At 41.2% G+C, this 25,577-nt stretch overlaps 2 protein-coding genes across 5 annotated transcripts in view; one reads left to right on the top strand and one right to left on the bottom strand.

The window, feature by feature from the left end:
• Positions 1-4,207, top strand: part of LOC143289212 (uncharacterized) — a 220,034-nt gene extending 215,827 nt beyond the window's left edge. For all 4 annotated transcript variants that reach the window (XM_076598159.1, XM_076598157.1, XM_076598158.1 and 1 more), the window contains one exon: positions 1,531-4,207. In XM_076598159.1, coding sequence (XP_076454274.1) covers positions 1,531-1,597 — 67 coding nt within the window. In that variant the 3' untranslated portion in view covers positions 1,598-4,207. The remainder of the gene's footprint in view (positions 1-1,530) is intronic.
• Positions 4,208-4,453: 246 nt separating this feature from the next.
• Positions 4,454-23,255, bottom strand: LOC143289214 (trimethyllysine dioxygenase, mitochondrial-like). Its single transcript, XM_076598161.1, has 6 exons — positions 23,119-23,255; positions 18,978-19,493; positions 17,028-17,242; positions 16,227-16,405; positions 11,075-11,302; positions 4,454-8,415 (listed from the first exon to the last, which is right to left on the bottom strand). Exons 2-6 carry the CDS (start codon positions 19,432-19,434, stop codon positions 8,148-8,150), a joined length of 1,347 nt encoding a protein of 448 aa, XP_076454276.1. The 5' UTR covers positions 19,435-19,493; positions 23,119-23,255; the 3' UTR covers positions 4,454-8,147.
• Positions 23,256-25,577: the final 2,322 nt, after the last annotated feature.

Below are 25,577 nucleotides of genomic sequence, written 5' to 3'. Positions count from 1 at the left end.
AGATTGGAGGTGCTCTGTGAACTGTACATGTATGATAATGGCAGTAAAGTGATAAAAGTGCACTCCGATGTGCATTAGGTTCCACCATTTTGAATGTAAATTTCAAAAATTTTCCAGACCTCCCTAGAATTTCTATGATTTTTTTTTCCTCAGTGGGAGTTCTGTTGTTATATTCACATCATTTACACTGTATGTGTAAATGGTTCAGAAAGTTCATGAAAAAACAAAGCCATTGCAGTAATACACACTGAAAGTAAGGGCAGCTAAATAGCATGCAGGCTGGAGGCAAAACACGATGTCTCCATGGAGAACTGGATATTTTCAAAACATAGCAAGCACTTTTGCCAACCTATTCTCCAGTAATCAATATTTGTGGAGTATCTGGTAATAATGGAGCAAAAATGCATTCAAGTTAGCAGTTTTCACACAGAGTAGAGATGTCATTCACAGAGAGAGTGAAGTAGGACCATTAACCCCTTGTCCTCCGACAATTTTTGATGTCAGCTGTATTCCATATGCCAAGGAAAAAATCTGTCAGTACTAAGTTCACTTAAACAACTGTAGCTTTTCTTTGTGTCTGAATTTATGCGTGAAATTATGCCAACTGATGCATAATAAGTTCCTCTTTCACATGGAAATAAAACAAAAGGACTCACTGGGTGATTTATTAATTATTGAAATTATTACATATATAATATTTTGTGAATATCTCCACAACCTCATAAGCACTCAACATTGAAACAAACAAAAAGGGAGCAGTGACCCTCTGTCTCTTCTTCAACAAAAAATTATCAGAATTATCGTCTGAATTATTGAACAAGTTTTCTTCACCACTGTCAGCATCCTTCAAAATTTCCTAAAACCTTTTAAATGACTGCAAGTTTGAGAACATTGTGTTGTAGCCATTTTGAAAAGTTTCAATTCTGAAGAGAGAAAATAATTTTGCGAAAACTGTACGACTCAGTGAGTTGGAAAAGGGAAGAAAATCACTTTGTGAAACTTTCCTGAGGTTATCAACATCAGTCAGAGGTTCTCCACCTTCACAGATATGCACAACATTTGATGAAATACCTCTCTTAATTGAATTCAACAGACATAGATGTCACAGAAGGCTCTGAAAGTTCCATTTTATTAACGGATGTGGCAGTCGGGGGGGGCTGAGAAAAACACAGCATGGAAGAGTTGATCATCTGTTCTTTTTGAGATACGGGGACAGAGAAAGGATATTGAAGTGTCCACACACACACACACACACACACACACACTGCAGTTTAATGTGGCGACATGCTTTGGAAAGTATTCTGGTGTTCAGGATAAAGAACTCCATTTGATCAAATCCAGCCAATCACAGCTGGATGTTTTTCTTTGGAAAAAAAAATTGTTTGCCATCCTTTAACAACAGGTTGTGATCAATGAAAAAGACTTACTTGCAACCATCCTCATAGGTTTGACTGTACCTGTTTGTGCAGGTTTTGGATTTTGATCAGCCTCTGTTTTGGTTTTAAATTGGTGCTACTGTTTTTTTTCCAGGTCTGGACTTATTCGGCTTCGTATTATCTACGAGACAGACCAAGATGATCCTGGACCTTCTGGATAAAAGTGTGTGCTGGTGTGTTTGCGCGTGTGCGTGCACGAGTTAGTTTGTATGAGTATCCTTGAGTGAGTGCTGTGTGTGTGTGCCTGTGTGCATCAATAAATTTGTATCAGTATGTTTGTGTGAGTGATGAGTGTGTGTGTATATTTTGATTAGTATGTGTGTGTGTGTGAGTGTGTGGACGTCTGAGTGAGTGTGTGTGTGTGAGTGAGTGAGTGTGTGTGTGCGCGCGCGCCAATGTGTGCATATCCACCCAAGAGAGTGTGTGTGTAAGCCTGCTGGGTCTGACCTCTCTGGATATAAACAGAACAATACATTGTCATTGAATTTTGTAAAAGAATATGAATGCATGTGAAACTAACCTTGAGACAGTTTGAGTGCATTGTTTACAAAATGGAAACAGACAGAAGAGTGCATTTTATGTGTACTCGCAAATGCACGTGTGTGTGCATGTGCATAAGTGAATGTGTGAGCTTGCGCAGGAGAAAATGAACAATACATTGCTTTGGGGGGAAGTGTCCGATCTTGGCTACAAACATTTTACTGTGAAACCTGCACAAGTATCATTAACTCATATATACATGTATGTCTTTGCATTTATTAGACACAAGTTTAGAATGAGACCAAAAGTATTTTAAACAGAATGTAAATAATTTACTTGCCTGTGCACTGTTAGGCTGGAGACAAAAAATTGTGTCTTGTTTAGTTGTTAAGTAGCCCAGTTTTGTATTTTGTATTGTGACACTCCGTAACATTTAGACAGCCATGTTCCTTTCTGTGATAAACTGTATGGTGATGATGTGAAGACTTTTTAACTTTTGTTGTTGACAAGTTCTGTGGGCTTGTTAAAAATTTGTTGAGAAATATAGTGGTATAGATGTGTTGCTTGTTTATATTCCTACAATGTCGTTTCTTTTCAAATTGTGCATAATACAACTACAAAAACTGGCTGATTTCAGTTTTTATTGTTTGTGTCAGTTTAAAACATTTTTTACCCTTTGAACTGCTAGTAAATAAGTGAACAAAAAAAGTGCATAAATGAACAAAAAGAAGTCTCTCAAAAACTCATGTAAAACTTTTGCCAGTATCTCATCTGTTATCAGCTGAGTTTTTTTGGTGTTTTTTTTATTATCCAATTCCAGTGCAAACACTGTGAATGCACCATTTGCACAATCAATAATTTAAAAATAGGTTACCGAAGAAGTTAACTGATGTGTCACAGTGATGTCTTGTTATTTTGGCATGAGTAATTAATTTTTTACCTGCTACATAGTTTCTGATCACCCAACAACTGTTGTCCATTGATTGTTTATAACTATTGTTTTGTGTTTTGGCATGTCAGTGTTACAGAGATTTTGTCAGATTTGCATGTCACTGTAAAGAGATTTATGTCAGTGTTATATTTGGCATGCCGTTTGTAAAGAGATTTTATGTTAGTGTCATATCTGACATCACTGTAAAGAGATTTTATGTCAGTGTCATAGGTCGTGCTATGTTATTTGCTAAAGTCTGCATTGTTTCATAAACCTTCTTTCTTTCCTTTTATTTTAATTTTAGTGGGAAAGAGATATGTGTCAACAGTCACTTTCCCCTGCAGTCAGATTGTCTTTTTTTTTCTTTCTTTTCAGCATACACATCTTTTCTTGGCAACAGATCTCTCTCTCTCTCTCTGTGTATCTATATGCCATAGACCAATTCATTCACTTGTCTAAATTCAGTACTCTATGTTGTTAACATAAATGTGAATTCATTGTTTTATACTAATGTTTTCTTTCTTTTCTTTCCTCATTTTATGTGAAAATATGTTGCTTGCTTTTTTTCTCAAACCTTAGTATTTTTTCTTTTACGATTTATCGTTATTTCGGGCTACAAGGCAATGTTGTTTTTTCAGATTCAGACCAGGTCTACTTTCAGATGTGGAATAACCAGTGTAAAGCAAAAATCAGTTATTTGCACATACCTGTCCTAAACCAGTACTCATCTAAAATCAGGTTCAGTTTCAGTATTAAACAATGTCGACACACTTCACTACATTGATCACTTCTACATAATTCGTTTATAAATTCTGAAAACTAATAGTTGACAAAACACAATGTCACATGTACTTTTCTTACAGGAACAATACAATGCCAACTTCAATGAGAAACTCAAAATGTTGTTCACATGAAGAAGAATTTAAACCCTAGGCAACAAGAAACAAGCAGACAAAAAACTATTGAAAAGCTGGAAAATAAGTTGATAGTTGAGACATTGAGCAAAATATTTTGAGCGAGATCCTCTGAACATAAGGCAGAGCTGACTTGAATTCATTCACTGTGAGCTGACAGCTTGACATTAAATAGGTCTTTAGGTGCATTTTAATGAATTTAATGCCCCAGCAGTCCACAGAATGTTTTGTGCAGATAAAACAGGGTGGTTGATTCATTTCTTTTTTAATCTGGAAGTGCATCTTATAATCTGAAGTGCCTTGTAGCCCGAAAAATATGGTATTTTTGTTGTTACCTTTGCTATATCTCTGATCATAAAAGCTTTAGATCTCAGCTGCATGTACATGCTATGTGTGTAACGTTAATGTTTAATGCCAAACTTCCCAAAATAAAATGAGAAAAACAATGGTTTGGATTTGTTTTTGTTTTCCTGGTTTTTTCCCCTATTTCTCTCTCGCTCTTCCCTATGACTGGATGATAAGTTTATATGTAAACATTTTGACAGAGCATACTTTCTTTTTCCAACTAACCAAGAACAGCAATTTACTGTATTTGGGCATTATATGTAACATGTACAAATTACATCAATTTCACCTAGTTGAAGATGTAGATATTAAATCAAAATAAATGACATATGCATCACAAGAATATACTAATACTCATTTCAAGGTGTAAGATGCAAAAAGAAAGGCAACACTGAAAACAAAACTGAGCACAACCTTTCTCACTCCCACACACACCTTCAAGATAATGTTGTGGTAAATTTGCATTTCATTTTAATGGTACATCTTGTGCACATAAGATGTATGAGATAAAAATATTTTGCCTCAACTGAAATCACTCATTACCAGAAAGCAACAGAAATGAAAGATGCTTATTAACCCTTTTGCACCAGGAAAATAAGTTTTAAGTGAGGTCTATTTGCCAGGGTTTTTTCACATAAAACGGGTATAAATTTTCAAAAAATTCTGTGTTCTTTGTTATTGGAGAAAGACCCATAAAAGTATATATTTTCTGAAAGGTAAATGAATAAAGAACACAAAACACATGATGTTTTCCCATTTCATATATTTTTAGTGACATGCTGTTGTTTTGAAATCAGTGTTTTGTTTTTTGTCACATTTTCAACTTGTTCATTACTAACATTAGTCAGGTAATTTGCACTAGAACATCATATTTTCTGGACAAATGGATATCTGCATACACAAAATCATACTAGAACCACCACAATAAAAAAAATAATAATAAAAAGAGATACATATACAATGCACTGTGACTTCTCCAAGTGATAATGTGGATGAGAGGCCACGCCCCCTCAGTCTCCACCCCCCTCCTCTTCACCCCTCTCACACTGTCACTTTATCCAGTTCTCATCAGACCGCGTTGGCTGAGTGCCAAGAAAATCACTCACAGCCGGCATCACTCATTGATAGTCGTGTCTTGGCCACTCCAGTGATTGCTCCCTTTATTTTCTATCAAATCGTCCTGTAAATGTTTATTACTGTCTTCTTCGAGTTTAGGCTTCAAATCTTTCTGAGCATCAGCAAAAGAAAGCAATCTTGGTTGATTTAGTTCGCTACGATCGCATGTCTTAAGCACGGCGTCAGTCCGACGTTTTGTTGAGCGAGCAAGGAGAGGAGCCAGGCAAACACTTGGGACAGTAACCCAACCAAAACGTTCAAATAAAGGACTGCCTCATGACGTACATGGGGTTTCTAGCTATGAACAGAATCCAGAAAGATTCCCAAAGCTAAAGCTACCAGCATTTTTGTCAACGAACTGAACGCAAAGCAGGGAAAAGTCAGAATATTTCAATGACGAGTTATCTCGTCATTGTGGCAGCGAAGCATACATGCTTGCCATGACGAGTTATCTCGTCACATAGGCAGCCTAGGGGTTAAACTGATCCACTCTATATGACATGCCTACTGTGAAAAAATAAAAACAAGGTGGGATGACACGTGTACAATATAACACTAACACAAGGTGCAAATTATCAAAATATAAACAGTTAAGCCATTAACTAGTCAACGGCACTATTGATAAACAAGTGACCAAACGGAGTTCTCAGTACTGTCACTGAATTTACTACAATATACTGCTTCTGATTACTTCAAACTTTTCTTCATACAACAACACTCTGCTGTACAATACTGGTCTGAAATGTTCTTTAACAATAACCACATCTGACTATCGTTTGAGTTTAACACACAGCCATCCGACACATGCATGGATCAAAACAAATCCTGTTCATAAAGAAATCCTAGTGACATTACAGCATCTCCATTATCGACCTCTCCCTCTCACTCCTCTCAACAACGGGAATGTTTACGACATTCCTGATTTGTTCTTTTGCCTCCGGAATGGTGTCTGCCCTTGTTTAGACCAGTCACCAAATTCAAGAGGCTCTGTCATTACCACTGACAAAACTGGAGGATTAAGAACAAAAAACAAAAAGTAAAAAAAAAAAAAAAAAGTATCCTCACCAGTCACATGGATGAATGTTATGATACAACTGTTCTGTATGTTTTTGTTGCACACTTTTCCAATCTGCTGAAGACCCCAAGGTTGAAATATGTAACTAAATTACTGCTATTCATGTTCATATTTTCACAGCTAGTGAAAAATAATCTTTTTTCTTCCCCTTCCCTCATCTGCAGTCAATGTTTTCCAACAGATAAAAAGATTCACCTTTCCTAACACTGAATACCTAGATGTGCACTTTCCCTCTTTTCATGGAGTCACGTCTCTGTCGTTAAGCATTCCTCCTATATTTCTTTGTTAAGTTTAAACAGGACAGATTTTTTTCTTCCGAGTATTTTAATATTATGCATACTAGTAATGATTTCTGAATACACAATTTCAAAACAAACAAACAAAAAAAAAAGGCTGTTAATTCTATCTCCACTCATGAACTCTTTAACCCTTTGAGCCCTGAGTCCCTGAGCAATTTTAACCCTTCTGCCTGAGCTCCTGAGCCAAAATTTGCAAATAATTGGTATTAAACCCTTTGAGCCCTGACCACCGCTTTACCGGTGGCAGAGAAAAATGACATAATGCCCGGCCACCGGTTAAGCGGTGCGTAAACACTTGAAGCATGCAGAGTCTCAACGTGGCCCGTCAGGGCAGAAATCAGGGACAAAACGTGCGAGAAAACAACTGTACACAACGCAGCAAGTAATGATTTATCGGAAGTAGAGTATGACAACGATTACTCTGATAGTGAGGTGGAATTGGAATCGGATGATTTTGCTACAGACAGTGATGTTGAAAATGAATCTGAGCATGCAGAATCAGTTGATCAAAGGAGGCGTGTCAGGTTGAGACTTTGCACGCTTCATGGTAGAAACCGATATTTTTTATCCAAAGCACATGCACAAAACACAGTGAGGGGGCGCAGCAATGTTGGTACTGCGTTTGCTGGCGTCGGAATATTACGGTTTTTCTGACTGGCTCTTCAATATAAGTCAACCAATAGCAAAACACGACAAGTGTTTACGCACCGCTCAACCGGTGGCCAGGCATTATGACACCCCTCCCCACCACCGGTAAACCGGTGGTCAGGGCTCAAAGGGTTAATCAGGCATTTTGTCTAAAACCACTGTCTTCTCCCCAGATGGGCATAACTTTCATGACAGGCATCTGCTGAGAAAATCAAACCAAAAAGAGTCACATCTGATGCCATAACTGAAAATGCAAGAAACACACTCTTTAATAAAGTTTCAGTTTCAGTAGCTCAAGGAGGCGTCACTGCGTTCGGACAAATCCATATACGCTACACCACATCTGCCAAGCAGATGCCTGACCAGCAGCGTAACCCAACGCGCTTAGTCAGGCCTTGAGGAAAAAAGATGTCTTCGCAGCACCACAAAGTCCTGATGACCCCTTTCTTTTTATTTCACCCATTCTCCAACCTCCATCACCCCTCAGCATCCACCATTTTTTGTCCATTTTGATTACATCTGTATTTTTCAACTTCAGTGACTTTGAAATTTATCGTCATCCTTCCAGTGACTGCAACTGTCAGGAGGACCTGAAGGCACACTGACACACCTCACCCCCCAACGAACAATAATTCCACCAATCATTTCATAGTGGTAATCACAAGCCCTCTGATCTCCCTTATTTCAGAAACCCACCCCTCCACCTTTTTTTTTTTTGGGGGGGGGGGGTTGGTCTTCCTAATATTTAGACCACTCTCTGTAATGCATGTACATTTTCAAGTATAAACTGGAACAACAGGCCTTGCCATGCTTAAACGCTCAATCCTCAACAAACTAACACAAAAACTTTTGCTGCCAAACTCCCCCAAAATCCCTACCGCCCCCGTTTTCCCCCACAGCAGCTCACAGCAGTCGCATGGTGCGTGCCCTGCTGACCCAGTCATCACGGGGCAGGTAGAGGCCGCAGAGGACCCGGCGGCCCGTGAAGGCCGAGCGGCCATGCATAACACGCCAGTTGTCCACCAGTAGCACCATGCCGGCCTTAAGCTTGATCCACAGCTCCCCCTGCTGGCGCCGGATGATCTGGGTCAGGGCCTGGTAGCTGCTGTAGAACTCTGCCACCTGGTCTGCCGACACGGTCCTCAGGGGGGCGCGGTCGTATGGGTTGAACCTGCCCAGAAAAAGGGATTGGATAAAATGTAAGAATAGCAGAAAGAAAACAACCTGATGAAGATCAACGCATCTGCCAACAAACCAGTCACTACTGGTGGTGAGCCGATACATGAAGTTGACTCCTTCAGCTATCTCGGCAGCACTGTTGATAAACAGGACAGCACTGATAAACATGTCAGTGAGCATGCAAAGCTAATGCAGCCTTCATCACCCTCAAGAACATCTGGTCCTCCAAAGAAATAGCCACAAGAACAAAAATATGCATCTTCAATTCCAACGTGAACTCGATCCTTCTCAGATATGTGGAGAATGACCAAAAAGATGCTACAGAAGATCCAGCCTTTTATCAACACTTGTCTGAGGCGCATTTTTAAGATCCATTGGCCAGACAAAATTAGAAACGAGGAACTGTGGCAAAAAGGGGGACAGGAACCAGTGTGAGAAACAGATCCTGAGATGAACGTGGGGATGGATTGGCCATACCTTGAGGAAATCGCCTTCCAGCACTTGGAGGGATGCAGAAAGGACAGCCCAGAATCGAGTTCAGTGGAGAAATGTCCTTGATGGCCTATGCTCCACAGGGAGCAAATATCAATCAATACATAAAAGAGGTGACAAAATGAGTAAATCAACCAAATAATTGCTGCTGGCAAGTACGCTCGCTCATCAGTGAAATTCTGCCACCTGACACAATTCAGGTTACAGGCCTGGATGACAGTCATCATTTAACTTTTTCTTCTTCAGACTCATTTACTTTTATTTTCCGGAAAACCAGCTGCTGTTTGTTCCACTTAAAATGTACATGAAAATAAGTAATTCAATTTCTTATGCAACACTGGTCTCACTTCACCAGTGTTCTGCAATCAAGGGGTTTATGATGAACAAAATAAATGTAACTGACAAAAAGAAAACATTTTTAGGTCAATAAGGAAGATAACTCTTCTTGTGTAACTAACTGGGTTTGAAAAATATTTTTAGAACCAGTTCTCTCTCAATCGTCCTTTCATTTCTGTTTCATTGTTTGCTGCTTTAAAAAAACATAAAATACTATACTATTACTATCTATGCACATGTGCATACATTCACACAACCAGTAGTTTCGGTCACATGAGCATGTGTACCTGCTAAAGTATGTGTGCCTGTGTGTGTGAGTATATGAATGTGGCTGTGTAATTTACATGCACAGACATTGTGACAGTGAGTACTTCATGTTTTTGTCACAAAGCTAAACCATCATTATCCACAAAGGAAAGATTGCAGACCAAGATGATGCATTCGTAAGAGCTGAAACTGTTTCACAATGTCAACAACATGCAACAAATACATTCCCAGCAGTACCCTCCACTGAACCTGTACTCTGACAAAAATTTCAGAAGTTTCACTAATTCTAGTCAATCTGAAACAAACTTTACAGACTTCCACAATCATAAATCCATAAGCTATTTATTTGTATTTGTATTTGTATTTCTTTGTATCACAACAGATTTCTCTGTGTGAAATTCGGGCTGCTCTTCCCCAGGTAGAGTGCGTCGTTATACTACAGCGCCACCCTTTTTTTTTGTATTTTTTTCCTGTGTGCAGTTTTATTTGTTTTTCCTATCATAGTGGATTTTTCTACAGAATTTTGCCAGGAACAACCCTTTTGTTGCCGTGGGTTCTTTTATGTGCACTAAGTGCATGCTGCACATGGGACCTCGGTTTATCATTTCATCCGAATGACTAGCATCCAGACCACCACTCACAGTCTAGTGGAGGGGGAGAAAATATCGGCAGCTAAGCTGTGATTCGAACCAGCGCGCTCAGATTCTCTCGCTACCTAGGCGGACGTGTTACCTCTAGGCCATCACTCCAAACTCCATTGCATAACAGGGCTTAAAACTGTGCACCTAAAAGATCTGTGCACTAGAGGCTGAATGAAAAACATGAATCCACAACAAATTTCACAGAGAGAAAATCAGACTACTCTTCCCAGGGAAGAGTGCATCACCACAGGGCAGTGCCACCTTTTTTTTTTTCCTTGTCTGCAAGTGTTTGTTTTTTTCTTCTTTACTATCAAAAAGGATTTTGCTATAGAATTTTGCCAGGGACAACCCTATTTATTGCTGTGGGATCTTTTACACACACCACCATTATTAAACTATATGCACAACCAAGCTAACTCAGCAACCTTCACATGATTCTTTTTCAACTTTGTTTGTTTTGTTTTGTTCCCCAGAATTTTGTGACATTTTTATTTTTGATAAAAGTGAAAAGTGATGGGTTGATGAAGATACTGCTATGGGGTCCATTTATCTTTAGGACTACTTCAAAAGGCTGTGCTCTCATAATAACTATATCCCGGCTTCAACCAGGATGAGAGATATAGACGCCTGCAGTGTCAGGAAATTTGAGAAACATTCCCAAAGATGCTATGTGTGAAGTGGATAATCCACAACTGTGTGGTCTCAAATCTTCCAGAGTTCACAGCACAGATAACTCTGAGTAGAAACCAGCTACAAAAAAGAAAGAAAAACTGAAAAAAAAACACAAAAAAACACCCCACCTCCTCCCAGTCATCAGTTGACAACGCTAACCACTTTTGTCATGGTGGCTGGCTAATCAGCTTGTTTTTGTAGACTACTTTCAACATGTGCTTCATCACAGAAAAAAAACCGCACCTGATCTGAGTGAGCTGCCCAGACACGACGTCAGTGGAGAGCACCGTGGCCACGCTGTACAGGTGGTAGTGGGATCCCTCAATGTACTCATGGGGCACAGGGACGGTGGCCAGGCAGCGGAAGGAGGCCGGGTCAATCCTCCGCAGCTCCTCCGCGGCGTGGAAGCCGTCCACCAGCAGCGTGTGGCCCCCTTCCCCGTCATGCTCCAGGCAGTGGAACACCTGCACTCTGGGGGGGACGGTGAGAACACGCATTTCTACACGTGGCTGACAGTGTGAAAAGGTGCACTGCATGGACTCTGGAGGGAAAGGGAACAGGCTTTCTGACTGATTCAGTTTCACTTTCCCCTGGAGGCATTACTGCATTCCGACAAATCCATATACGCTACACCACATCCGCTAGGCGGATCCCTGATCAGCAGCATAACCCAACGTGCTTAGTCAGGCCTTGAGCGCATGCTTATACTTGTGTACCTATCAGATCGCATTTCAACAACAAAATTTTGCCAGAGGACAACACTTATGTTGCCATGGGTTCTTTTTCAGTGCACCAAGTGTGTGCAGCACATATGGCCTTGGTTTATCGTCTAATCTGAATAACCAGATGCTCAGTTCGATTTTCCAGTCAAACCTGGGAGAAAGGGTGAACATTTGGATTAGAACCCAGACCCTCCTAGACACTGTACTGGTGAACACACATCTTAACTATTCTGCCACCTTCCTCCTCCTGATAACGCATACATAATTATATGTCCCTGTGCTTTGAAAATGGAAAGTATGTACTGCATATTCTCTTGATGGGACAGAAAACAGCCTAAAAAAAAACAACACAATACACATCCCTGATTCTTTCAAATGACACACTTCATGTACTCTTTATGGAACAAAAGGCAGGCCTGATAATGCACAAACACACATCCATGATGCTTTCAAGAGACCAACTGCATGTACTCTTGATGGGACAGAAACAGGGTTATTGATAACGCATAAATTTTATACACATCCCTAATGCTTTCAAAAGACCCACTGTATGTACTCCTGGTGGGACAGAAAGCAAAGATGCAATTCTATCTACATCATCAACAAATACAAAGAGATAAAAATCCTGTGTCAGAGCTTCAGTCCAATGCTGAAAATCGTCTGCTACAAAAAAAGAGAGAGTTGTGTCCCTTCATACCCCCCCCCCTCCCCCCCCCCACATTGAGATAACTGGTTACGCCTGTCTTCCTGTGTGAGGAGCAATACAGACTTGATAAGAATGTGAAGCGCCAGGGTGACAATCTGAAGCTTGTCTGGAACCTCTTTGCACTATGATAAAGAAGGCCCTGGGACCTCCAAGATTTCTATCTCTGATCAAAGGTCCATAGAGAGAGGGACAAAGAAGAGCAGCGGGATCAAGGTTTCTGCTTTGATGCAGACTTTTTAGGCGTTTTTTTGTTGTTGTTTGTCTTGTTTTTTTGTCTCTTTGTGTTTTGTTTTGTGTCAGTGCCTTTCTTTCTTCTTTCCCCCTTCCCTCCCCCACTTCATTTCATGAAGCAGTTAACAAATGAGAGAGAAAGGTGAGGGTGAGTGTGTGTCAGTGTGTGAGAGATGAGTGTGTATGAGTGCGTGTGTGTGTGTAAACTCCAGGTGGTAACACTGCGTGCGTGCATGTGTGCATAAAAATTGTGTGTGTGTGTATGTGTGTGTGTGTGTGTGTATGTGTGTGTGTTTGTGTGTGGTGTACGTGCAGGCACACACACATATACACTCATCTGTGTGCTGCACATGCGTATATATACATATAAACATATTCAAACTTTTAAACTCCAGGTTATAACACTGTATGTAAGTGTGAGTGTGTGTGCGTTTGTTAGTGTGTGCGTGTGTGTGTGAGGGTGTGTGTATGTGTGTGTGGTGTACATGCAGACACACGCACGCACTCACTTTTAAACTGTAGGTGATAACACTTTCACTAAGAGGGCAAAATGCATTCAATCATCCACGCCTAACCTATTTCAAGTCCTCAGGTCTACAGTTTGTGCCATGCGTGAGGTTGCAACCACATTAACCAACTCTGATGCGTTGTCACTTGACAATTAACCCATTTACCATGGGTGTCCTATTTCACTTCTCTGGCTTATCTCTGCAATAAAACACCCTCAGAGCTCTCACACACACAAAGGAAATTTTCTATCTAAAATTACGTTCAAATAACATACTTACCGTGACCCAACTAGTGCAGACTCCGGCAGCGGTCTGACATTCCTGTCCTGTGCAAACTACTATCTGCCTATGCGGAGAAAACGAAAGCAACTACGGCCAATAACCTCCCGGAAGTAGGTAACATCCCCTTTGTTCCGCTGGCTTGCGCCCTCTTTTTCCGACAATGGATTTTCTAAAGATATGTCAAACACTCTTAAATAACAGATATCTCTCTCAAAAAGGACCTCATGAAGACTTGTACACCTCTTTCAGACAGCTCACACACACAAAGAACTTTTCAAAGATATGTGACACCCTCAAACAGCTATCTTTCACACACAAACAGCTTTACAAAGGCATGTGAAACACCCTTGAACAAAACACACACACAAAGAACATTTAAAACAAAGAACTCAAAGACTTGTGAAACACCCTTAATTTTATATCTCTCAAACACAAAGGACTTTACGAAAACATGTGACACACTCTCAGATCTCACATACATAAAGGACTTTACGCACATATATGAAACACATTTAAACAGATCTCTCACATACAAAGGACTTTATAAAGACTTGTTAAACAAACCCAGTGCTCACACACACACACACACACGAAGGACTTTAAAAGACAGATGACACCCTCAAACAGATCCCTCATGCATAAAGGACTTTATAAAGACACATGACATCCTACAACAGATCTCTCAAACACAAAGGACTTCACAAAAATGTATGACACACCCTCAAACAGATATCTCTCTCACACATAAAGTACTTCATGAAGATATGTGAAACAACCTCAGACTTCTCAAATGCATAAAGGACTTTACAAAGATATGTGACACACCCTCAAACAGAAACAAGTCTCTCTCTCACACAAGGACTTTATCAACACATGCGACACACCCTCTCTCTCATACATAAAGGACTTTATCAAAACGCATGACACACCCTCTCACACACAAAGGACTTTGTGAACACATGACACTCTCTCTCGCGCAAATGAGGCACACCCTCTCTTGCACACAAAGGACTTCATGAACACACATGACACACCCTCTTTTTCACGTACAAAGAACTTTATCAACACATGCCACACACCCTCTCACACATAAAGGAATTTATCACCACATGACACATATTCTATCTCACGCACAAAGGACTTTATAAACACATGTGACACATCCTCTCTGTCACACACAAAGAACTTTATCACCCCATGGAACATACCTTCCCTCTCACACATATAGGACTTTATCACCACATATGAAACATTCTCTCTCACACACAAAGGACTTTATGAACACATGTGACACATCCTCTCTCTCTCACACACAAAGGACTTTATCACCACACGTGACACACCCTCTCTCTCATACACAAAGGACCTTATCAACACACATGACACACATTCTCTCTCACACACAAAGGACTTTATGAACATGTGTGACACATCCTCGCTCTTACACACAAAGGACTTCATGAACACATATGACACACCCTCTCTCTCACACACAAAAACTTTATCAACACATGCCACACACCCTCTCTCTCACACACAAAAACTTTATCAACACATGCCACACACCCTCTCTCACACACAAAGGACTTAATCACCCCATGCAACACACCTTCTCTCTCACACATATAGGACTTTATCACCACATATGACACATATTCTCTCTCACACACAAAGGACTTTATGAACACATGTGACACATCCTCTCTCTCACACACAAAGAACTTTATCACCACACGTGACACACCCTCTCTCTCATACACAAAGGACTTTATGAACATGTGTGACACATCCTCTCTCTCACACACAAAGAACTTTATCAACACACATGACACACATTCTCTATCACACACAAAGGACTTTATGAACATGTGTGACATATCCTCGCTCTTACACACAAAGGACTTCATGAACACACATGACACACCCTCTCTCTCACACACAAAAACTTTATCAACACATGCCACACACCCTCTCTCACACACATAGGACTTTATCACCACATATGACACATTCTCTCTCACACACAAAGGATTTTATGAACACATGTGACACATCCTCTCTCTCACACACAAAGGACTTTATCACCACATGTGACACATCCTCTCTCTCACACACAAAGGACCTTATCAACAAACATGACGTACCCTCTCTCACACACAAAGGACTTTATCACCGCACGCGTCACATCCACTGATCCAGTCTCTCACACACAGAGGACTTTATCAACACATGACGACATGTCTTCTCTTGCACACAAAGGACTTCACGAAAACATGCGACACATCCTCTCTCTCACACACATAAAGGACTTTAGCAACACACCCTCTCTCTCACACACGAAAGACGTTATCAACACATGCGACACCCCCTCTCTCTCTCTCTCTCACACAAAGGACTTTATCAACACATGCCACACACCCCCTCTCTCTCTCACACAAAGGACTTTATCAACACACAAGACACCTCTTGTCTCACACACAACTGACAAAGGACTGCATCAAATCACGCAACACATCCTCTCTCACACACACAAAGGACTTTACCAACACATGCGACACCCTCTCTCATACACAAAGGACCTTATCAACACACATGACACACCCTGTCTCACACACAAAGGACTTTACCAACACATGCAACACACCCTCTCTCTCACACACAAAGAACTTTACCAACACATGCGACACACCCTCTGTCTCACACACAAAGAACTTTACCAACACATGCGACTCACCCTGTGTCTCACACACAAAGAACTCTACCAACACATGCGACACACCCTCTGTCTCACACACAAAGAATTTTACCAACACATGCGACTCACCCTGTGTCTCACACACAAAGGACTTAACCAACACACGCGACACACCCTCTGTCTCACACACAAAGGACTTTTCCAACACACACGACACGCCCTTTCTCACACAACGTCCACCACTGCTCACCCAGCTGGCACGCTGAAGTAGGTGGTGTCATTGTGAGCCCCCAGGGCCACACTGGTGTAGGCGGTGTCGCTGTGTGACAGCTCATTAGACACCATGGTGGAGACACTACCATACACCGTCTGCAGGGGGAAGCTGATGCGCCCTGTCACCAGCTCTGTCCCTTCCACCGAGGCCGGGGCCTGAACAAGTAATAACAGTAACACACAGTCATCCAGCCTCCCGAAAAAAGGGAGTATGACTGCCTACATGGCAGGGATAAAAACAGTCAAACACACAAAAGCCCACTCGTGTGTAAAGTCTGTTCCAAATTCTGCATCTTGTTCCATTCCCTTCATAATCTTTGAACACATTCTATTTCATACTTAGTTTACTTTGATGCAAACTGCATGGCAGATTCAGAGAAAGGTCTTGCTCTAAACAAAACAAAAAATTGTTGAATAATTTACAAAATGATTAAAATGCCTTTGAGTGAGCTGTGTGTGCATGTGTGTGTACATTGGCATGTGAATACTTATATAAGCTTATGAGCGTGTGTATACATTTATATGCATGTGGATGTGTGAGTGTGTCCGCATGCTATGGATATACATACACGCATATACACGTCCAGTTTAACACTGTACGCATGTGCAGCGTAAATGAGTTATTATTGTTATTGTTGTTCATCTGAATCAGTTCTGAATTCAAAATCATACAAACATTACTGTACACATGCATCTGAACATATGTAAAGTTTAACATAAAGATAAAAGATGTTGGTTTCATTTGTTCTGTTTTTTTTTTTGTTTTTTTTTCATTTACCCCTTCCACTATAGCAAAGCCATATTTGATGAGGTTTTGCAGGGTGTTCTTCAGACCATCTTCCGTTTCCATGTGCAGGTCAAAGCTCGTCACTGGCAGCCGTTCCTTTCTCATGAATGAAGCATCCCACAGAAAGCGTTCTGGCTGGGAGCCAGCGGTGAAGAAACTGTCCGCTATCCACTGAAGACTGTACTTGGAAACGTGGCCGTCCTGCCCTGAACAATCATTACAAAAAAAACAAAAAAAAGTTTTCTGACTGACACTGATGAACACAGGACAACAAAACCAATGACGTAGAAACCATGGATGACATTTGTAAGGAAAAGTAAACAATACTCTAATACTCATAAGATCAAAGCATCAATCATCAATATCCCTCAGTGTCAATTAAAATCCATTTTCCTCATTAATTTTGCTTGTGGGTATGTTTTTGATTGCTTGAAGAAGAAGAAAAAAAAAGTAGAAAATTTAAAACTACCAGTTTTGAAAGGAAACAACCATGGCTTTACAGCTTGACAGTAGAAATGTAAACCAGAAATAAGTAGGGAGAGGGCAACAGGGGTCGGAGAGGTATGAACTGCAATGTTTTTTTCATATGCACTAGAATATTGACTTTTTTTTTAATTTAAACTTACACTTGACCATCCCATGTGCGCTAACCCAGGCCAGACAGACTGGCAATAGGTGTAGTACAGACTCAACAGAGCCCTGTTTACGTGTCATGAGTTGGTCCATCACTTACACATGTACTAGGTCTGTATGGGTGATACATGTTCATGACTATCACTGGCAATGCCAGCACCAACAAACCAAATGGAGTCTTTGTCCAAGTTTTGTCCAACACAGGGGTACAACACATTGAAAACAGAAAATTTACTGACAAATAGTTCTCACATACATCTGACAAACATATAATGTTATGTGTGTGTGTGTGTTTGTGTGTTTACATGCAAGCATGTGGGTATGCACACATACAAAAGAGTTATCGGTTGTTTCACAATAAATGTCAATGTCCCAAGTCTGTATTTCACTTTGTAAAACCTGCAGGAAAACAGAATCTCATTAAGACTGTAAATTCATTAAAACTTGCATGGTTGTACATGTATGGCAGAAATATTAACATTCACTTTACCTTCAATGATGCCAATGTCATCAATCATGTTTGGTTTTTATGAAATTCTCCATGCCCAAACAGGGGTCTCACAGAATAATCATAATCCTAAAATCTAGTGTGTGTATCCATGTGCATTTATGCATGTCTGTATATTCACGAGTGTGTTATGCATGCCTCTGTACTTTAACGAGTGAGTTTCAATGCTCCGATCCTTTCACATTTGCTCACTCCTTTAAAACCTTAACTATCTGTTTACTAAAATGTTCAACACTAAAATATCTCTCTTCTTTTTTCCTTAAAAAAACACACACCCAAAACCACCAGTTAAACATAGTGACTGTGACCACTACTTCAGACAATCAACACTCACATATCACAGACATTGAGCACTCACATGTCATAATAAGCACTCACACATCACAGACATTAACCGAATAAGCACTCACACATCACAGACAATGAACACACGTAACAATGAGCACTCACACATCAGACAGACAATGACCACAGACAATGAGCACTCACATGTCACAATGAGCAGACAATGAGCACTCACACGTCACAATGAGCAGACAATGAGCACTCACACATCAGACAATGAGCACTCACACATCACAATGAGCACTCACACATTACAAACAATGAGCACTCAAACATCACAATGAATCGATGAGCAGACAATGAGCATTCACAAGTCACAGACAATGAGCACTCACACATTACAATGAGCACTGACACATCACAATGAGCAGTCATTGAGCATTCACAGACAATGAGCACTCACACATCACAGACAATGAGCACTCACACATCACAGACAGACAATGAGCACTCACAGGTCACAGACAGGGTGTCGCCAACCACCTGTGACTGGGCCACAGACAGGTTCTTCAGGGAATAGCTGTCCACGTTCTTCTGGGAAGTGCTGACGTTGTAGCAAGCCTGGCAGCGGCAGTGATCACGCAGCCACACCAAGGGGACCCCCGTCACCTCTCCCTTCAGGGGCACCTGCAGTCTCTCCCTGCTGATCTCAGTCTCCTGATGAACGGACTTTGTTGCGAACGTCTTTGCTGAAGCGTCTCTGTAGCCCAGAATGCTGGACCCCTGGTGAGTCGACTGAAGCGGCTCTGAAGATGTTGCTCTTGGGAGTGCTGCTCTCAGTCTCCGGACAGATGGAGGTTGGTTCATGTTGTTGTGGGTGAGGGTAGTCAAACGGCAACGTGGAAGGCATTGTCGGAGCAGCTGTGATTGCAATGTTGCAGTCACTCGGGAAAATAACAGGGGTGTAGGCATGATGATAAAGGGTGGTGGATGTGTGGTTCAACAGGTGGGACAAGCAGGGGCAACAAAGCCTGCAATGAAATGAACAAAAATCGGCTAAATATTCATTTTTCTTTAAATTAGCTCCTCAAGACAATTTATTTTTGAGAAACAAATAATATATCAACAATTTTTCTTTCGTCATTCTGCATATACTGACAATCTAGAGACTTAATTCAACAGCCAGTCTTATCTGTTTATGCATGCATCAAATCCTTTGTAAAAAATCTGTACTCCTTTAATTCAAGCATGAAAGCAAACTGAAGCTTGGCGCTGAATCATTTATAATAAAAACAAGAGTGGGTGGGGAACAGGAGGGATGTATGGGAATATATGTCACAACACTATTCTTAGCACGATAAACCTCACCATATGAACAGGGCCAAAGATTAGCTGTCTGGCTTTTCTACTGAACCTTGCCTTAAAGGTACTCCATGTGCAGTTATAACCAACTGCATACCCTTCAGCACTCTTTTTATGTAATGTACCATGACGAAATGCATCTGTTGGATGTTGTTGTTTTTTTTGTTTGTTTGTTTGTTTTTCACATGTGGCTAACCAATACTGTCACTCCTCTCATTGATCTGATGAATGAAAAACAAAATTCACAAAATGTCAAATTCCACTTTGATAAACTGTGTGTTATATTTACTCTGCAACAGAAGTCAAACGCACAGATCCAGTGTTTTATCAACTGTACACTTTCAAACAGATATCCCCAATTTTTAAAGATTGTGAAACTTACCTTATTTCAATTAAAGAAAAACAAATCTTTCTATTATTTCAACTAATGAAAAAAAAAATCTTTTTCTCAGCTTCAGAAAATGTTTTCACCATCAACATCAGCTCCCTTCCACTGTCTGAAGAAATGCACACGTTTTTGTTGTTTTTTTTCATTAAAAGGAACATTTATGAGACAGTCAGACAGAAAGGGCAAACGTGGCTTGACCACCTTTAATCAGCATGCCTGGTTTCCAAATGGTGGACACTGAGCCACTACTGATATAAAACTCGTGTTGATAAGCGGCTGTCGATCTGACACAAATTTGTATGAATGTAGAGTGGACCACCCATACCACTTTTATCAACAAGGTTCATCCTCATGAGAACTATCGTGTGGTAACAGACCACTCAGGCTGTAACACTTTCTGGAGAATGTGTTTGTTGAGTACATGCTTGCCTGTCTGTCAGTGTAATGGTCTGCCAGATTTTTGTTTTTTGTTTTTTTTGTTGCCCCATCTTCTGCACCGTTTCAGTGGCATTACTCCCACGCCGCTCATTTAGATTCCCCCATACACAGCCACACCCCGGGTTCGTCCGTCACAGTCCAGCGTCGGCAGTCCACAGGAAACCATCGATGTTAGGTCACCAGGAGGCCACACACCAGAAGAGACCCTGCACTGCTGCTAAGTCACTTCGGTGGTGTTCAGTGGTGCCTGTTCTGATTCAACGTACTTAGGACACCACCTACTAAGCCCCTACTAACGACAATAATGGCTTAGTCGCGGAGCCAGACTGAGTGAGCGTCCCTCCCAGTGTGGAGACCGCCACCACGTCCCTCAAACAGCAGACCCCCATGAATCTGCCAACACTGAAGACACTGACAGGACTCACCCCAAGCACAGAAGTGGAGGGGTATCGAAACTGAGGTCACCATGAGAGCAGGGCATGAAAGGACATAGACTTTGAGACTGTTTTGTTCATACTGATGATGATGGAGGAGGAGGAGGAGGAGGACGATGACAATGACGATGTTGCTATGGAGGTCCATTTTGGTTTGGGACTGCGTGACAAGGCTGTACTCTACACTTCCTGTCATAATGATATCCCAACGTTAACCAGGCCCGAGAGATACAGACACTTGCAGTGTTGGTCAGGTAATTAGAGCAACACACCCAAATACGCATCCTTGAAGTGGATGACACTCAACTGTGTGGTCCCAGTCTCCCCATTTAAGCCCACAGCACACTCAACTCTGGGTAGGAGCCGGCCACGGGCCGAAAAACCCACCCCCACTGGGATTCGAACCTGCGTGATCCCAGCCGTCAGTCCGCGACACTAACCACTTCGCCATGGCGGCTGGTTAGTATTTCTTTTGTTTGTTTTGGCATAAATACTTTTATGAAATTTACTTATATTACGCAAAGATGACACAGGTATTCACGTATGCACAGTCACCCACAGGCATGCACAATCTAACTGTCTGCCAGTGTTTCTTCAGTTTGTTTTGACACAAATACAGAAATGTACACAAAATACAATAAATACATAAATAAATAAATAGATCACTGACAGTTCTTGTTTTCTTTCTTTGGAACAGGAATGATTGTTCAGTTTTAAAGCAGTCTGTTGCCTCACAGTCACAAATTCACGTCTGAAAAAACACACTGAAGATGTCAGTGACGATGCTACAAAGCTGGACTGTGCACTTTCCACTTCATCATAAAAGCTGGTCAGATATAAATCTTGTGAGTGGAGCGTGTACAGTGCATTGAGTTATTCTTCTCAAACTTATGTGCATTTATCATTAGAAATAATTCGCCTAGCTGAGTTCTATCAAACTGATATGGTGATAGGTTTCGACACAACACATATATCAAAACCGAGCCTGCTCCAGGTCATTATCACAAAGTTCTGACATACCTGTGCAACTGAAAGCACAGCACAGAGAAAGACTGCAACAACATGCAAACTGGTGCACTCTATGACTGGAAAATGCGGCTGCAGTGGTATTGTAATTTTGTATTGATTTGTTTTCACATGTCACTGAATAGGACATGTAAATGACTCATAATCATTTCAGAACACTTGTGTGCACATATGGTTGGGCAAACTGAGTAGAAGTTTAACTCACTCAGTACGGCCAGTCCTCTCTTCTCCTCTACACAGACCCCTCGGATGTCCAGTGGGTGTCTGAATGACCCTACCTTTAGCTTCCGTCGTTAGAATTGTGGTATTCTTTGTCAACATTCACGTCTTCAGTATAAGAGCCTTCCGCTTGCAATATTTTGATGATAGTAATTGGGGTGAAACGCTGTTAACGTCGTCTCTTTCGCGGTTCGTATGGAGAGTTAAGGCTGTCACAAACCACAGCCACACTATGCTAGACAGCAAGCATGCATGCATGAACATGACAGTGGGTATCACTTGACCCAAAGCCAAAAACAGAGAGTGTTGTCTGACCAGAAAAGTATACCTTTATCACCTGACTGCTTTTTTTTTTTTTTTTTTTTTTTTAATCTCCTGCCTGTGCTTTCTATGGTATTATTTCACCAACTTTGTCAAGCAGAACTGTTGCAAGTAAAATGTGACAAAGTGACAAGCTGTGTGGAAAGATGATAGGAGAAACTGCATGCAGAAATACACACAATGTTTGTTCAAAAACATTATTTCATACTCAGCAACATCCGCTACGGATTACTTTCAATTTTCATGAAAAATAACATGGACCTTGAGTTCCATAAAAAGCCATCACAAAAGAGACTTCCACAATGAATGAATGCACTGTGTTTCACAAATGATTCCACAAGTGTCGCACAATGACTGCACAAGTATTTCCACAATGAGTTTTTCACAAGCATGCATGCCTGATATATGACTACCTCATTCCAAGAAACTGTAAAATTAGTAAAACACTGTTCAGATGTTGAAACTTACCACTACCACACATCAGTTTGGTGACCCTCCAAAACACTGGGTTTGCAGACAACAAAGACCAACAGGTATAAATCACCACTACATCAGTCAGTGTGTCAACATGTGAGGTTCACGCTGTGTGAATGGGACTTGACGAGAGACAATGGGATTTTTTAGTCAAGCAGAGAGCAACTTGAGGGGTAAAAAAAAAAAAAAAAAAAAAAAAAAAAAAAAGCCAACCTACCAGCAGCCTTGCTCCACTTTTTTCTTGAACATTATCTGGCTGGCTAAAAATAGCATACAAACCTCTCCCCCAACTCTCAGTTGTCACTTGCTGATTATTCACAATCATGATATGAATCTGCTTCACCATATGTAGACATGACCTTAACCCACTTTCACAATTCAACCTCTGGTGCTATGACAGGAAAATGGAGCAAAACAAATCTAAACAATCTGGAAGAAAGGGAAACAGTCTGTCATTTTCATCTGATTCTGAGGGATTTGACTGTGATTTGTAATGACTGAAATAATGAGTTTGAAGAATCAAATCCCAAAGACAAGTCATCAAGTCTGGGTTGACTTCCAACTCTCTGTCTTAAATTTCATACATTTCTGCATTTTTTTCTAAACGAGTCAAAGGAGACACCCAGTAATACACTATAGGAAAGTAAGGAAACACTGCACACAACAAATGCTTTTGGAAGGAAAATATACTCTAAACTTTGTATGGCAATAAACAGAGTTCAAAAATAGATAAAAGATCACTTTGGGAACATGCATTAAATTCTTCTTGGTAAAATGGTGCTAAATTTTCAGCAAACAGCGGGTTGTGCATAATGCAGCCAGTGTAATGACCATCACTCATTACCAGAGGTGCTTTCTTGCATGTGCACTTTCCAATTTTTACAAAGAAAAACCACAGCTATCATTAACAAAACACTGAATAAACTGTAAATTTTTGGCTGAAATATTGTGATTTTTCAAACACATTTTTCACAAGCTGTTCATGGTCCACTGTGTAGCCAGCAACAGCTGTTAGTGTATTCAACAAGAGGCTAGTGGACGAGTGGTTGATCATATATGCAGTCTGCATAATTTACATCCTCTCTTGAGTTTTCAACATTTTATAAAAAAAAATATATATATATATATATACATACCTAGTTTTATGGAGTGTCTTTAACTTAGTGTAAAGAGGCGAAGTCATGGCGACAACAAGACTCAAGATCTAATTTCCTTTCACCCTCCTTAGGTTATGGAGAATTACAAAGAACATAACAAAATAAACATGAAAAACGACCAGTAGATTAACTTCTTTTTTTTTCCCCGCTGCCCCATCATCTGCTCATTTCAGTGCCATTACTCCTACGCCACTCATTCTGAGTCATCCATACATCGCCACACCTGGGTTTGTCTGTCACATTCACAGCGCCAGCAGTCCACCGGGAACCATCGATGTTACTGTTAGGTCGCCTAAGGCCACACACCAGAGGAGACCCTGCGAGGCTGCGGAGTCACTTCTGTAGTGTTCAGTAGTGCCTGTTCTGATTTAACATACAAAGAACACCACCTTCAACAATAATGGCTAAGTCGCAAAGCCAGACAGTGAACGTCTCCCACAGAGAGCAGACCACCTTCAACAACAGTTTCCCATGAATCTGCTGACACTGAAGACCTAGACAAGACCCACCTCAAGCGTGGAAGTGGAGGGGTATCGTAACTGAGGTCACCATGAAAGCGGGGCATGAAAAACCAAATCACTGGGGACTTTTTTTTTTTTTTTTATATATATTGATGATGGAGGAGGAGGAGCAGGTGGAGGAGGATGACAATGCTGCTTTGGGGGTTCACTTTGGTCTGGGACATGACAAGGCTGTTCTCTACGCCCCCTGTCATAATATCCCGGTGTCAACCAGACCCAATAGAGACAGACACTTGAGCGATGGTCTGGAAATTAGAGCAACACACCCTTCTTCTTCTTTTGCATCTGTGGGCTTTCCCCACCTGGGTAGGCAGACCCAGGGGTGCTATGTCCCGAGTGGGATGCGTTGGTGACCAGAAAGGTTACCCTGACCGACAACAGCTGGGCATCCGCAGTTCAGCGCCAAATGTGTAGGGTAAGGGGTGCTCGACTGAATCCGGGGAGGATGGAACCTGGGGTCTTCTCTGGCCCTCCTGGCAGCCCAAAGTGTTCCAGTGGCACATCCGTGTATGGGTAAAATGGGGTTATCTACCCATGAGTGCCACCCATCCTGTGAGCCCGCCCCCAAGGCTCACTGGCACATGGACTTTTAGGAAGGGAAAAAATAAAGAAAAAACTTGTCCAGATCGGCAGGAAGTCCAGTAACCTGTCCTGACCTGGGTGTCCTGGGACCGCCTGACATGTGCGTGCCTCCCCCAGCAGGGGAGACAGGCCAGATAGGACCGCCTGACACATGCATGTCTGCCCCAGCAGGGGAGACCCGATGGACAGCGGT

The sequence above is a fragment of the Babylonia areolata genome, chromosome 13, assembly GCF_041734735.1.
Source record: "Babylonia areolata isolate BAREFJ2019XMU chromosome 13, ASM4173473v1, whole genome shotgun sequence".
Lineage (NCBI taxonomy): Eukaryota > Metazoa > Mollusca > Gastropoda > Neogastropoda > Buccinidae > Babylonia > Babylonia areolata.
This window is presented reverse-complemented; position numbering and strand designations above follow the sequence as displayed.